We start from the raw sequence: 16,188 nt of genomic DNA, 5'->3' as shown, positions 1-16,188 counted from the left end.
CATATTTGAAATTAGACTGAAATTAAAACATTTAATTTACAAATATCAACAAAAGTGATGCTCTGATTGTACAAATCAAGGCGGATATCAGCACTGATGTTTAAAATATCAGTTTAACCAATAGCTGACTTGTTGTTCGTCGTCCCTACTTTTAAGTCGTTCTTGAACCATGTCTCACAAACATTATCTATCTGACCATGAAAGCAAGTCAGAGTTCATCCAACATGTGACTTCTCTGACCAATCAAAACCCTCCGCTCTGCTTCCCCCGCCCCTTGCAGAGGGATCCTGCTCACCCTGTCCGTGATTCCATTTCCCACCTATGTACTAAAATGTACATTTCAGTTCACTATCAAGTCAAAACATTAGCCTGCTTACTGTTATGATTCACATTAAAGTGAACATGGCCATTGAAGGTAACGCTGTGCTGTCGTTGTCTGCAGGGGCGGAGCTAAAGCTTGGAGTTCTGATTGGCCACCCAGCTAGCTTCTTTGCAGTCTTTCTTAGTCGTGATAGTGAATGTTTCATGAGGAGAGTTAGAATTTAAGTTTGACTTTACTGGTTTTTGGAAAACACCTGATGCATCTGCTAATTCTAGGTTAGACTCTGGAGCAAGGCCTGATATTTTTAAGTGGTTCTGTGCTAAAAGAAGTCGAGGTCTGAGGTTAATGAGCAAAACGTTTTAATGAAAAATAATTCATACTGCAAACAAAGAGTCATCCCCCTCTGAAAGTTCTGCACTGTGTGTTCTGACTGCTGTGGCCCCGGAGTAAGAGAGCGAGAGGACTGCATGCTACAGAAAAATTAGGAGCAGTCCATCACTGCTTCTACAGACTGCGTCTTATATAATAGTAATCACTGTGGTGAAACTCAGATGCCAGCACTGCTGACACTTATCTGCCAAAGCGTCAGCGTTTGAATCTTAATTTTCAAATGTTATTTTTAGGCTTCAAAAGATCTGCATGTAAGCACTCGCAGAAAATGTCTCATTGGCGTATTTTACATCTATGTTAATGTAAATCTGCAGAAGCTTAGACCGAGTGATTCTTGATTCTATCAAATGAAGTGTTCCCCGGCGTATCGCTGAAATCCTGCGTGTTTGAAAAGGCCCTGTTGCCAGCTTGGTGTCTCTCCTCTCGGTGTCTCAGTGCATTGTTTGAAGCAGACTTAAGCTGCATGGCGACGGAGGCTTTCTGAGTGCCAGGTTCCCATTCACACTGATCACACATTAGACTGATCAAATCAGACTCCAGACCAGCTTCCTGACTAACTCAATTTGCTCTCATACGCTTCCCTTTTCACGCTGAGCGCACGCACGCGCACACACACACACACACACACACACACACACACACACACACACACATGGACGTGGGTGCGCGCTCAGAAAAACGTGTGCACACAAAACAGAAAACCAACAGAGAGCGGGGCAGCACCCATTGAGCTCTAATGAAAAGCAGAAAAAGCCGTTACCTTGGCAACTGCCTGCATACAGTACATCTTCAGGAGGACCCAGATTTCCTGTCTGACTGCGATCGTATTGTTTTGGTTCTCTTTTTGATAGCCGCAGCATCCCTAGACAGATTATCTCACCGCTGGCAGAAATTTATGCTAAATCATCGCAGCCATTTGCGCAGAAAGGAAACCACCACGCTGAAAACTCCAAATGAGGACGACTGGAAGTCTTAAAACACAAATGTAATCAATGATCTGACGGGGTTTTATCTTGGCCTTGAGCCAGTTTCGTGTCTACATTCAGTGGTAAGCCCTGCAGAGCACTGGGAATTAAACTGCCTGTGTGATTTATCCAAACTTCTCTCCAACATACAAAAGGGAGTACTCAATACAGTTTAAATGAACATGTTTGTTATAAGACAGACACATTCCTAACCCTGTGGCGTAACCTGGATTAAAATAGAGACAGATCTCCTGTCAAGGCTCTAAAACCACAGAGTGTTGACCTTTTTATTTTTGAAGGATGAGTGTATTTCCTAGAAGCCAGGTTTGAGGATTTAACCCTTCCCGCCCAGTAAACTCCCCAAAAAACAAACAACACTCACATGATGTCATGCATCTTATTCCACACAGCATTCTGGTCCATGCTGTTCCCGTCATTATCATTCTCATCACCATAATCAGATTATTATAATTGCTTGTGCACTGTTTGTTATCTTCGTATGTTGGTTTTAAACAGGAAACAAATCAGACTCCCCCCTTGTGATTTCTCAGCGGTTGAAAACGCGGGTGAGTTAAGAGGAGGGGCAGAAGTCTACCTGAGTGTAATTTAACCAAACATGCACGGCACTTTAAAACCACAACGACGACTATCTTCCCCACGTCTGTGCCGCAGATGGTCCACTGTGGTTCGATAACGCAGGAGGTAATTGACAGTGTCTGTAGTGTGTTCTCCACTGTGGACTCTTTCTCCTTGGGAATTATGTTTGTAAAATTTCCACAGGTGGTTCTCCTTGCACATGCACACACTACCAGGAAAGGTAAAATAGGAGAGCTTGTGTCAACATCAAGGTGAAAGCTCTATAAAAGTGAGGCCAAAACCAAGCCGCAACCTCTGGAGTACAAAAAAACTGCAGTATGATACATCCAGTGGACTCTGTTTCTACACATGGTACACTGCAAATATGGTAAACACAAAGACAGTCTCACTCTGTCAATACATCGATTTACATTGATTAGTCTGACAGTTTTTAGCTGTTTGCCAGGAGGCTAAAAGCCCGCCTAAGCTCCACCTCTTTGCCTGTGTCTATGCTGACCAGCTAGCTTAAAATTAGCTTTTCCAACATATTGACCGCCATCATTTGGCTTCAAAAAGACAATATGTGACATCACTGAGACTCCACCAATTACTTTTTACACTCTATGGCCATAACATTTGAAGCTTCAGTATAAGCCATAAAGCACGCCTCTCCCATGTTAACAGATGGGACATGAGTCAGGCTTAAAAATCAAAATACACGTCAATTAGATTTTTCTCAAACATACTTATTCACATTAAAAGTTTCTTCTTATCAGCCAGAGTTATAGCTGAGAGTTAATTTTTCTTTATCTTTAGGTCCTTATTTCATGCTACAGAAAAGGGTTCTACAACAAATGCCTCTCTTGCAGCGCTGTGTGCACCAGATTAGCAGTGTTTGCATAACCCCAAGTGTCTGCTTCAAACTGACTTCCAGAAGCTGTTTACCTTTGGGATCTTTGCTTTTATAAGTTGAATGTGTGTTTTGATTAGCGAAACGTGACAAAGCAATACATCAAAGGGGTATTTTGACTTCCTTGTTGCACAGTCAGTGCAGGTGGAGATGTGTTTGTCTTTTTCAATGGTTCTTGTTTCTATCTCGTCTACGCAGTGTCACTTGTTATGTGTAATTGTTCCTTAGTGATTTGAAAATATTCAACTTAATTAAAGAAAGCGGCTAACTTCATTTCCAAATGCTTTTAGACAAGACACCTTTCTTAAAGCTGAGTATTTCATAATTGTACAGCAATCTACCTGATTGCCTTTAATGGTTTATTTTGTCTGATTCATCACTTTGAAACAGCAGTAGTAGAATGTGTCAAATGACTGTGAAAAGCTCTTGCCTAATAGCAGCACATGTCTTCCATTATTTAAAAAGGACAGACCTTTCCATTGCGTGTCTAACTCACTTCTGGGAAACAAACGTTGCCATCCGGTTCCAGGGGGACACAATCTCTGCTGCTGGGCTGCAAGGGGTTGAAGTCTCTGATGTTGACAATAGAGTAACCTTGTGTGGGTTGCACATGCTGAGGCAGGGCTTTGCTGTGAACAGGAATTGTCATATGTGCCAAAGAGAACATGTGTTTGCTCCTAACAAAAGGAAGAACATGATATATAGCTTATGATTGTCTGTAAATGGGATATGCTAGCATCACAAGCCTTAAGCTTATCAAACCCCTGCATTAATAGATTAAATTTACATACAGTAGGTGTATGACTTCAACCTGTTAGCTAACAATTGAGTTGGGGTGCTGACTTTAATACTGGAAAAGGAAGCCAATTAAGTCAGCTCTCACAAATCTGTCTAAAAACATGGCACTAATTAGCCACTTTTTTTCCTTCGCAGCTTCCTTTGGGGGTTCTGATTTGTACATTTTAGCATGCTAATGCCACCAATGTGTACAGGTTGTACAGGTAAAAGCTATGTTGTGAGCATGCGAGCAAACTGATTGACAGTAAGACGTATGATCTAATGTATATTTAGCTTCATGTAACAGTTGTTTTTATTCTCTCTTGTCCACACTTGAGGTTGTTGCTCTTAATTTGCTGGAGGCCTTTCTTTTTAACTTGATTTACAGTCAATCTGCTACATAGAAGTATGCTAGCTCTCTTTGTTAGCATCACACAGACTCAAATGTAGGCTTCATGTCACACAGAGTTCTGCTCATCATCCATCTCTCTATGGTTCTAACAGCAAATAACAAATCTGTCTCCGTTCACAACAATACACGAGGAAGGAGCTAAAAATGAGAATGAATCCAGACTTTGGTTTGCTCTGGGTTCATTTTGTTTCGCTAAGCTTTGCAAGCCTGAAGCTTTAGCTATTACATGTCACCATCTGCCTCCTCACGCACTCACGTCTGTGCGTTTTGAATTACATCCTACCCTGCATCAAAATACTCAGCTGGGCTCAGGATTTTGAAGGCTGGTTGTCACAGAAGGACATAATGAAAGTTAATTTGATCATTATGTATTTTTTTTATTGTTTGTTTGTAAATATGTTTTGACATTTGAAGACTTCAGCTTGGCCTCTGGGAAATAATGATGAGCACTTTCCACTATTTCCTGACATTTACACCACAAAACGTTTATTGACTCTCTGACAAAATAATCAGCGGTTTGATTTTAAAGAAAATATTTGTTAGCTGTCATGCTAGTCTGGTGTTGAAATGCCTTTAGCTTCATCTGCATTATTTCATAACTGATGTCTTAAATAAGCAAATTAAAACATTGTGTTTGTATTATTACTTCATGTTTGCTCCATTCAAGGATTGATCCAGTTTCTTGTTGCTCTGTCTGCAGACATTAATGTCTTATATCTCATTATTATTAAAAAAAAGCATCCATATCTAGTAAAGTCATCCCCCTCTTCTTCTCCTTCTCCTCCTCAGACGGCCTACAAGCCCTGGCTGTGCGCTCAGTATTTCCCCACCACCCCGCATTCCTGTGAGAAGAGGGTACCCTGCCACCAGTACTGCCTGGAGGTCCAGCAGAGCTGTCCGTTCATCCTCCCTGATAACGACGACCTGATCCACGGCGGGAGCCCCAGCTTCATCTGCACAGGTAAACACCACACAGTCCAAGCCTACTTCCTGTTTACAACACCGGCATCTCATCAGCGTGGACTCCAAGCATGTGTGGGCGTTTTTGTGGCCTTGTATTCTCTTCTGCCTCAGAGAAAAGCCCCTGATTCAATTTATGTGAGTGAATAGCATTTCATTAATTCATGCTGTCTTCATATTTACTGGATGGTCTCCCTGTAGGGAAGCAGTGAGGTGTTTCTGAAGGCTTTCTGATGACACCTAGTGGTGTGTTTGAGCATAACCGGGCTCAGGCAAGGGCATTTTAACAAAGCATTGATGAATTGAATTTGGCCTGTCTCTCAATATTTACTGCAGTTTATCCAGTAGTACTCACCAAGGACTCTGTCTCAGAGGAGCGGGCGCAGGCTGGAGGCCAACAAACAAGTTACCTGTTTGGCGCTGAGCTCAAACAAACACAGGGGTGCTTTTTTTTTTAAGCTAAGCTGATGAGATCTGTGTGTACACGAATACTGGATGGACCTGTGCTGAGGAGCATGTGAGGCCACCACCAAGAAACAGGAGATAAACAATATGTATTTTGTTGTTGTTTGTTTTGCTATATGGAGGGTAGTCTGAATATTTTTGGGAGAGCAGGAGAAAGTCAGTTTTAGTAGTCAATACCTTTAGCATGAGTGGTCAGACGACAAGAGCAAGCGCTATGTAAACACAGTTCCTTTACCATTTACAATATATGTAACATTCCCACCAGGACACGCCCCCTCAGTGGGGCCGAGTGGCAAAACATCTTGCGCTATGAGGAAGCAACGTATACAGCAGTGGAACAGACTTGGACTTGACAGAACAAACATTTAGTTATCAGTGCCCAGAAATCTGGTTTCAGACTGGTTTTTTATCCACTAGTCATACCCACCCATGTCAGATAAGCTAACCCTTCAACTTCTCCCCCCTCCACTTCCGTTTTGGTGACAACTTTCATGACTGCAGTGGCCTCTCCTTTTACACCCCGACAAGTCCAGACTTCCAGAGTCATCATCCGATGCAGTGGTGCGTCACCCTCCTTGTAGCCCTGGACTTTTAATTTGAGTTCAACTCAGGGTCACTGTGTCTGGTCCTCCTTGCTGTGATTAGAGCTACAAACTGAGGTCGAGTGGTGTTGATCTGTCTACAGCACACTCTGAAGGGTGGTCAGTGTGGAGGAGATAAGCGTCACTGTACTGGCAGTAATATATTCCATGCAAATTAGATTGTTGTTCTTTTAACTGAGCTTTCTTTCAGGTGACCTACTTCCATTTAAGCCAAACTTTTCTTCCCAAAAAACAAAGTTTTTAGCTAGATTGTTTATATATTAACACATTAGCTGTCATATATAACATAAATGCATCATGACATGTAAGAAATGTATATTTTCCTATTATAAAATATGGGGTCAAAAAAATACTATGCTGATGATACCATTGAATATTTTGCTAGAATTACATTTTTTTAACATTTCATGCAATGTCTACTCTGTAAAAAAAAATCAATCTATATATACAAATAGACACCAATAAGGTCCATACTGGTTTGATACAACCAGCCAACTGATGTATCTGTCAGGCTCTGAATAATAGATATGTGCTGCAGGAATACGTCTGAATTTTTCCCTTTTGTCATGTCTTTCTCAGGGCTTTTGGGAGAACATCTATCAGACAGTGAGGCGGAGTGCTGCGATGTCCGATGGGACTCCAAAATGGACAACCCTTCAGGCGAGACACTAAAAAGGACTGCATCTTCCTGCCAGCCCGAGGGGGCCTCAGTCACCTCAGCTGCCAACCCGAGACTGTGCAGCGGGCGACTGAAGATCTGCCTGCTGGCCCTTGTCCTCCTACACACTGTCATCATCATTTCAGCCTCCCATAATTCCACGTTGGTGGGCGTGGCTGCCATTTTCTCGCCTGAGGAGAGCGCTTCTAATGAGGAGTGAACCTCGGGGTTGAATCTGGTGCTTGTAAAAGAGTGATGTCGCTCTGGAGGATTACGGCTTTTACAATGTCATGGCTGCCAGGGACACATCTGGCGAGACATGCGGGAAATGCCTCTACAATCTGACGCCGATGAACCAACAACCACAGGAAGTGGGAGGGTTTTAAATGGAGCTAAGGGTGCTGGGATTGGACATTGACCAAACCGAGATGTTTGAGAACCACCCCCCTAAAGAACTGACCTCTTGCCACTTGAAACCTGCTCATTGTTTCTATTCCATCCAAATGTTTTTCGAGCATATTGTCCCACCTCTCCTTCTCTTCCTCCCTTCCCTCCCTCCCTCCCTCCCTCCCTTCCCTCCCTGACGTTTTTCGGTGTGTGTATGGATGGCAGAGGGAAAAAAAACGGACATTGATGAAGTGTGCACTCTCACTCATCATTACCTTTAGATTTTTGCTGCATTTATTTCAGGTGCCAGAATGTTTTGACATATCAACTGTGTTCCACTTCCTACTCTCCATCCCCCTTTGAGGTATCTTCTTACTACCTTGTATGTGTTGCTTGAGGGCCTGCCAGGACCAGCTGATCCATCACCATTCATGTGGGTCTTGTTTCTCTGAAAACAAACGGATGTGATTCTCCAATATTCTAATGTTATGCTTGTGTTTTGTCCCACTAGAGCTTATTTTTAATCCCCTTTCGACGGTACATGCCTACACATTTTAGGACCTTAAGTGCTCTGAGACCGGCTCGCTCTCGCTCCTAACTTGTTGGGCCATTGAGCAAGTTAGAAGCGATGAAGTGGCGAACATAGCCAAGGTTGAGGTAACGACGACGAGACGTTACAGGAGTCGTTGGCGAGTTTGCTACCATGTGGAACACCGCGGTGTTCTCTGGTTTCAAAAGTGTTCCGTTTACCTCATACGGTAGTGTCGGTGTTGCAGATAGGCAGCCCGTCGGCTCGTCTGAACGCCGCAGAATAAAAACATAGAGTAGAGTAGTCGTACGTGAGACTGCAGGGACAACCCAGGGACACTAGAGAACAGCTGCATGATGCCAAAACTCCAGGGACCTCATTTATCAACTGTGTGTGAGCTTGTCAACGCACAGAACTCAAATCTCCTCATAGACTTCCAAACACTATGCTGTCAACATGTGGGGCTAAGCTGAACTTCTGAGGGCTGTCTTTGACGTTAGCTGTAGCTTGGGGGGAAAAAAAATCGTAGCCACATCATTTTATCACTTAGCTTGCTTAGCTTAAACGGAAAACTATCGCTAGTGTATGTTTGCCTTCACACGTACCTCCCGGGTTATTGCCGTGTGATATGTTTGAAGGTCATGGTTACACAAATGAGTCTTCAACCACATCCTTTGAAACTGTCATCAAAGATGGACAGCTAAAATCCAAACACACACCTCTAGTTTGTTTTCAGTTGACTATCGTTAGCTAGTGTTTGGGGCGTATACATGTGTGTAAATGAGCTCACATGTCCTTTTCCTAACGAAAGTCCCTCTGACAACTTGTCCTACACTCGGTTCTTTATAAATGAGGTCCCAGATCTTCGTGTGCCTCTCTGCTGCGTACGCCCAGTGAGGCAGATACTGGAGCAATATAGAATAAACAGCTAGCCTTAGTGTCCCACTTTGTGGCATCTTCACTCCTGTCAGCTGGCTTTTTTTTCTGCATTGTGGAATTAAGAAGGGGGGTAGTGGGGGTGGGGAGTGACCAGCAGACCAATCAATCAAACAATCAATCAATCTGTCGACTCTAAGATGGGCTGATCTACTGCTATCTTTCACAGACTAGCAAAGGGCTGTGTTAGCGTCAGCATGCGAGGAGTGTGAGGAGTTTTTTTAAGGGCTGATCCATCAGATTTAATTTGTTCGTTGGTTTTATTTTGAAGTGAAGTGCACACTGACACGAGGAACCGTCACACAGAGATTAGGACGACTTTAACTCCCCTTTTTAAAGCTAGGTTGCATCAGAATTGGACAGGAGCAGATTCAATTTGGTTTACTGATAAGTTAAAAGACAGATTGGACTAAATTTGGTGATGTTCTTTGGCTGTCAAAATGGGGTTACAGTGCACCCCAACTCCCCCATTCCGCTGCACACCACCTAACTTTTATCACTTCACACGCATCACGCGAGTGGGACATCACACGCAAAGTAAAGTCAACACTTTAGCCCCCGATCTCGCCCCACTCTACGCTCCAATCCCCTTTATCGCTCGATATTCTCTTGTGTCGTTCCGTTCCTTTTGTTTTCCTTGGCAAACTGTGATGAAGAGAACTACATTCCCTCGAAGACAGCAGCGGATGTAACAGGCTCACACTTTGTGCTCCGTCCCCCTTCGATCTGAGTCCTGTGGATCTATGCAGACGACACCCACCGCAAACTTACTTCCGCCTTCCCTCCCAGACCACAGTCACCAAACACCACCAAACCCTTTCTGTTGTAAATATGTCCTGAGGATGTGGAATCCCAAAAATGGCCGCCCACCCCGCCCTTCCCCTTTCCTTCTTACCCGTGCCCACCCCCCACTGTTGGAATCTCACTGTGTTTTCTGTTCGCCTCCTTGGTTTTTGTCTGTTTTTTGAGATTTTTGCCGCATTTTCTGTTGTCTAAAGCAGTGGTGTGAGTTGATGAGTAGGACTAAGTTGGATGTTAAAAAGAAGAGATGATGAGGTCTTTGAGAAAAATATACAAAAAAATGAAGCTTGAATTGAGAAAAGGGTTCAAATATAGAGAAAAAAATATGATAAAGTTGTCATATTGTCATACTAGAGATGCTTTAGTTTGCTAATTTACTTTCTTTTTTTTCTACAAAAGACTTGGATGAAATTATTTATAAAATGCGTCCCACGAGTCATGATCTTTTTTGGACGTAAAACAAATACATTTATTAACATTTTGTTCAAAAGAAAATAAATATAAATTATGTTAAACATTACTGGTGTTTGTGGTTTATTCCTGAGTGCCTCTCTGTCTGAAAATATCATGAATTTCCATTTGACATGAAACACATATAGTTGCTGTCGGGCAGAAACCTTGTGTCTCCGTATTTTAACATTTTCTTGTGATGAATAGTGAAAAAAAATTAGTCATGTGATAATAAAGGTTTCTTTATTTACTTCCTGGAAAGTAGTGGTTCTGGAGATACAAGGTTTCTGCCTGACAGCGAGGATATGAAATATGATGTCAACTTTGTGATTTAACATTTCCTCAAACAACCTAAAAAAAATAACAGAAATGACCTAGTTTAAAAATGTTAAATTATCTTAATACGATTATTAATTATAGGCATTTTAGCATGTCACTGTATTTTAATACAGCATAATAAGCAACATTGAAGACCCAATCATGTCTTTCCTCATGTAATTCATTTTTCAGTTTACCACAATTAGCATGCAAGCTTCACCAACCTAGCTAGTTAGCTTGTAGCCAACACACTAGCCTCTTTATTTAATCAAATAAAACTAGCTTTCCACCAGAACTTGCAAGATGTGCAAAAGCTGGAAAGCACTAACATTAGGCTACAGCCTAAGACATATTTAATGTATAGCTCAAGCTCATTTAAGATGGGTAGAGCCAATGTGGAAAACAGTCCTGTGGTCTGATTAATTCAAATTTGAAACTCTTTGGAAATCATGGACACTAAAAGAGTAGCTAACAGTTCAAAAGCATGAGTCCAGGATGGTATGGGGGTGCATAAGTGCCCACATGAAGAGCTTACACATCTGGGGAGGCACATGGAATTAGGGTTGAATATCACCAACTTCAGGTGCTCTTCAGTTTCTCATGATGACCAGCAGATGGCAGCACAGGATAATAATCCATGACTCAGACACAATAAATGTTCTCATTGAACAGTGACTGTCTGCCCTCAACCACTCAAGTCACGTCTATTACTCCTCTCTCCTCAATCAGAACACTCCTGTTTGCTTTCCATCAGACCGGCTCATTTTCCTTCCTCCACGCAGGAGTGTTAACACTCCATCAAGTGTGAAGCATAATTGAGTCTATCAGAGTCCACAGAACGGAGTTCTCACTTGTGGGCGACATTAACTTGATGAATTTATTATGAATTTGCTGACAGTCGTAATATTTGGACCAGACTAAAACAATCTTGCGACTCAGTCAGGCTTGGAAAAAGAACATTATAAACTTTCAAATTGAAATTTTGATTATGGACCAATATTACATTAGATCCTCTGCCTAGTTCCTCAACTACAATGTTAAATGTGCCTTTATTAATTTGGATTATCGCCACATAATCCAATTTAGTGCAATAAAACTGGAGACAATATCACTTGATATCACTTCTTAATATTGACATAGCATTATCAGACAGTTATACTCACACATTCAGTAGATACAGAACCATAAAAGCATTTTGTTGCAGTTAATGTCTAATCTAATGATAATCCAAGTCTTTTCTTGCTAAACTATATTCTGCAAACATTACAACAGTATGGCTCAGTAGTAGAAGAGTCCTGGTGCTAAACTTGCCTTCCTTTAGTCTCAATTTATAACAGGTTAAAAATATTTAGTACATCATAAAAAGAGAGGTGATGATGTATAATGGTAAACATGACCCTGTCCCAACTTAGACAGAGGCAATATCTCACTGCAGTCACAAGATGGCACCAAATGACAAGCTCAAATCCAAGAGGACTGACAGGAATGAATGAATGAATGAATGAAAGTGATGCATGCTAATATAACCAGGGGGAATGTTTGTGAATGTACGATTTGCATTTAGCTTGAATTATGGCTATTAGAATTCAAGGGAATGAAAAAGGCAAGAAAATTGTTAAAAAATAAAGCGTATAAAAGGCCTCATGCTCAATGACATTTACACAGGTAATGTAAAATCAGATAATATCTAATATATGTTATGATGTCATTATGTATATTAAGGAAGAATATTGTGTATACTGTGTCCCATATAATAATAAGTACTCCATAAAGATGATAACAGCAAATGAATGCACTAGAATATTGTCATAAGCACCATTCTGGCTCTGCACAGTAACACACTGATGCATCTAAACGCTCATAAATGCTCTCAGGTTTTAAACCTCCAAACGACTCCAGCGTCAGGTCTCGCTGTGAAAATCGTCTGACTGCAATTTCCTCTCAGCGCCTTTGCCATTTCATTCAGTCTCTCCCACAGAAACACGTCTCCCACTCAGTCTCCCCTCGTTTTATCCTCTGAACCACGTGTCAACTGACCTGACATTTCAACATCTCATGGGCTCGCTCTTTACTGTACGGCCTGTCAGGCGTTTGTGCAGGAGCTGTTGAAAGAAGGAGGGAGACTTGCTGGACTCAGAGATTTTGTTAGGGGCTGAAATCAAGGAGATGATAGCTGTCTTCTCTTTCCTCCCGAGGGTTTCTAGTTACTGATGTCTTTTGATGCCATTTAGACAGGTTGGAGTTCCCTCAGTAAAACTTGATTCTAGTTTTTACCTTCTGAATTCACGAAAAGTTAGCCGACGTTATTTATTTTGAAGTTTTTGGAAGCCTAAACCGCCAACAGGGGAGATTAAAAAATCCTGGAGATAATTTGAAGCCAAGGCAGGCAGAGCAGTAGCAAAGTTACAGTGTTGCAGAACAGAGCAGCATGTCTAAAATCCAGCATGAATGACACTCCAGCTCCAGCTTTCATTTCCTCCATTATTTTCCAAACCTGATGGACTCTTTTCTCAGGCAGAGTAAACAGAACACACATGCCAGGATTATTAAATATGAGGCTGAAACACAGAAACTCCATCCCAGCAAAACACTGTGATCCTTACTTTGCTCCTTTTTCTCAACACACACACACAAAGGACTTACTGTACGTGCACACATGCAGCTCTTGTCTTTAAATTAAACAGCCCACCAACAACCAACATCAAAAAGCTCGCTCTGTCCTCTAGCTGTCACACGCTCTAAATTAATTGGCGTCGCCAGCATCCCACCCACACCTTGGCGTCTTGCTGCCCACTTTCCTCTCTAGTCTCCATTTATTTATTGAACAAACTGGCACCCGATTCGCCTGAAACGCCTCAGTGAGCTGACACCTCAGCTTCAATATCCAATTGACATCCGGGTTCGTCTGCATTACAAATATGCTGCAGCATACAGCGAGTTAGAGGGGTGACAGAAAACTCCTGACATGCTGCATGTGTTGCCGCTGCAGCCCGAGGGGAGAGCAGGAGGGATTACTACTGTACATGCAGCACGGGAGAGCAAGTTTGACATGAGGAGGAAGGAGATTAATGTGTTTACATGACTCTTTTTGTCTAAAGGGAAGTGCAGGAGAAACATGCAACACAAAGTGAAACACACCAACACACAGTACTGCAGTGTTGTGACTCTGCAGTCTCACATTGTGCCCTCTGGACGCACGTCACTTACCATCAGTCTTGTGTGCTCTGTCGAATGAGCTCCTGGAGCATTGGTGTTTTCGATATAGAAGCACATTAAACTTTTATGCTCCAGTATGAGTTTCTTTATGAGCCTCTGCATTTGAAAAACATACACGTGGATAGTGAATTTTCTTGCTGCTAATGAGCACTTATTACTAAACACAAATTCATTATTTGAGGGTTTTTCAGGCTAAAATTAACACGGTAGGAAGCTTAGAGAAGGATAAGTGCAGTTAGCAATAACAACAATGTGCTGTCCTCTCTTGTTCCCTGCAAAGTTCCCTCTAGAACTCTTGCTGGTTAGGTTTGTATTCCTCATGATACATTTATTAATGTGTACAACTGCTTTCAGAAAAGATTTTGGTATTTGCTAGCTTAAATGAAGAGTACAAGCTCCACTAATTAGCTAGTAACACCTAGTTAGCCAACTGTGGAATCAAGCTGAAATGAATACACTTTATAAATACAAATACTGTTAAATTTCAAAGTTTGGGGAAATGATATGAAATAGATAAATAAGCCAAAAAATTCTGAATTGCTGACAACAAACAAAGATTGTATTTCTTGTAATCATTAATGTTTTTTCTTTGACTTTAATATTTATTTAAGTTCTCATTAAGATACTTAACTTCATATAAGACTTCAATTTGTAAAAATATTAACATTTAAAGCTGCTGTTGGTAGGAATGGTGTAAAAAGCTGTACTTTTTTCTGCTAGGTTTGGAGAAAAGGTCATAATACCCATCAGTACTCATCTGTAAGTGAAGTAATTTGAGATTATGGTGAAATCTCTGTTTTCCAATGCCTTTGTATCAAGCAATGTTATTAATCCCCTCGTTCCCGTTATAACAGACCAGTCACAGCTAATCTCCAATCCTCTGTCCTGATTGGTTAAGGGGCAACCCCTACTACGTCCTCTGATTGGTTATGAGTCCAGCACTATCATGACTGCACATGCCAATCTGTGTTGGGGGCTAAGAGGAAATCTGGTTGGGAGGGATAGTGTTGACATTTGAAGTCCCTCTCTCTGAACACATGTTTACTCTGTGACTACCAACAGCAGCTTCAACATTTAACATTCTAACTTTTTTTTATATCATTTTGAATATAACTATGAAATAATGAATTCAATTCATCCAGGAGGATAAAGACAAAGTCCTCACAAGAGTTGAAACTGTTCACATCAATAGGCGTATGTGATGCATTAGCTGCGGGCTGCTGCTGTTCCTGTTTGTTGTAATGCAGTTAAAGACCGTCTCTCGGTGCGTAGAGGTCATGTTGTGGGGAAAAACAACCAAGGTGATGTTTTTTACTTTCTGAGTGTGTTCACAGGAGTCTTGGTTTTGTAGCCCCAGGTTTTCAACGATGCTGTACATTGCAGTGTATAATATTTCACGCAGGTTATGTAGATGTAAGTGTATGGTGGTGTGAGTGTATTTTAACTACTGTGGGTGTCACATTACAGAGAGGTTCCACGGCAGGAATGACAAGAAGTTCAGGCTTGGATTAAGAGGGAATGTGATTGAAAGAAGAAGAAGAAGAAGAAGAAGAAGAAGAAGAAGAAGGCATGAATACAAATGCTTCATCTCTGGTGGATTGACTCTGTAATGCAGGAAGGCCGCACATTCATCTCTTTTGTTCCTGTTTCCAACAATCCTTAAAAAGTCACAATCGCACAGATGGCTTGCGAGACGCTCTCGTAGAGTAGAATCAGTCTGCGCAAATCTACCCCTCTCGCTTCTTGACACTTTTTGCCACTGCATCTCTGCAGCGTTTCACCGCATGAATCATTCATACTACTGTGCCTTTAAAGCAAGCTGAGCTATAAGAGACTGACTGCTATGAAATGCCACAGAGAACTTTCACTTGAATCGCACAAGTCTTAAACTTTCAATCAGTTTCATCTACTTCCTTGATTTATTAAAGACTCTAAGGTCAACACCATGGAGATACCAGGACAGCTATTCTTCATTCTCAGTTGCAGTGCAGATGACAGTGAAGGATACCAAAGCACATTTGTAGCAGTTAATCAGCCTGATGTATAGGACAAGAGTGACATTACTTCTGCTGATGAATAATTACGCCCTTTGCTATTTTATCTAATTAGAGCTGATATTATCATCATCTCACTTCTACTTAAGGGAAAAAATAGGCGAGCACAATCACAATCAAGACTCTCGCCGTGTTATAAAAGGTCAGGGATGAGTTTGCTCGGCAGATAGTGTTAGTAGCATTCTTTTGTTTTGCTGATTTTGAAGGTCTGCCTTCAATTTTCTTTCCAGCGTCTTGTTCGAAGCCCAGAGGATAAAAGTTTGCATGACATCATGCTCAAATGCAAGTGTTGCCAGTTGTTATGTATTTGTATATGCTGACGAGACAATAGTTAGCGCAAACGCATATTCATATGGGGTCATAACTCTCTTATTTACTATTCTACACATTCAGAATCAAATACAACGTCTTGTTACTTCTACTTCTCTGTGCTTTCTGGATGTTAAAGTAAGCTAGCTTA

General features: G+C 41.5%; 2 protein-coding genes across 2 annotated transcripts in view; one reads left to right on the top strand and one right to left on the bottom strand.

The window, feature by feature from the left end:
* Window positions 1–10,209, top strand: part of fam155a (family with sequence similarity 155 member A) — a 28,019-nt gene extending 17,810 nt beyond the window's left edge. Inside the window, exons 2-3 of the mRNA XM_034677950.1 lie at window positions 5,142–5,313; window positions 6,959–10,209. Coding sequence (XP_034533841.1) covers window positions 5,142–5,313; window positions 6,959–7,257 — 471 coding nt within the window. The 3' untranslated portion in view covers window positions 7,258–10,209. The remainder of the gene's footprint in view (window positions 1–5,141; window positions 5,314–6,958) is intronic.
* The window catches only part of acp2 (acid phosphatase 2, lysosomal), a 100,172-nt gene that overhangs the window by 69,890 nt on the left and 14,094 nt on the right, over window positions 1–16,188 (bottom strand). The gene's annotated exons all lie outside the window — the stretch shown is intronic.

The sequence above is a fragment of the Notolabrus celidotus genome, chromosome 24, assembly GCF_009762535.1.
Source record: "Notolabrus celidotus isolate fNotCel1 chromosome 24, fNotCel1.pri, whole genome shotgun sequence".
Taxonomy (NCBI): Eukaryota; Metazoa; Chordata; class Actinopteri; order Labriformes; family Labridae; genus Notolabrus; species Notolabrus celidotus.
Note: the sequence above shows the minus strand (reverse complement) of the source record. Positions and strands in the feature narration are given on the sequence as shown.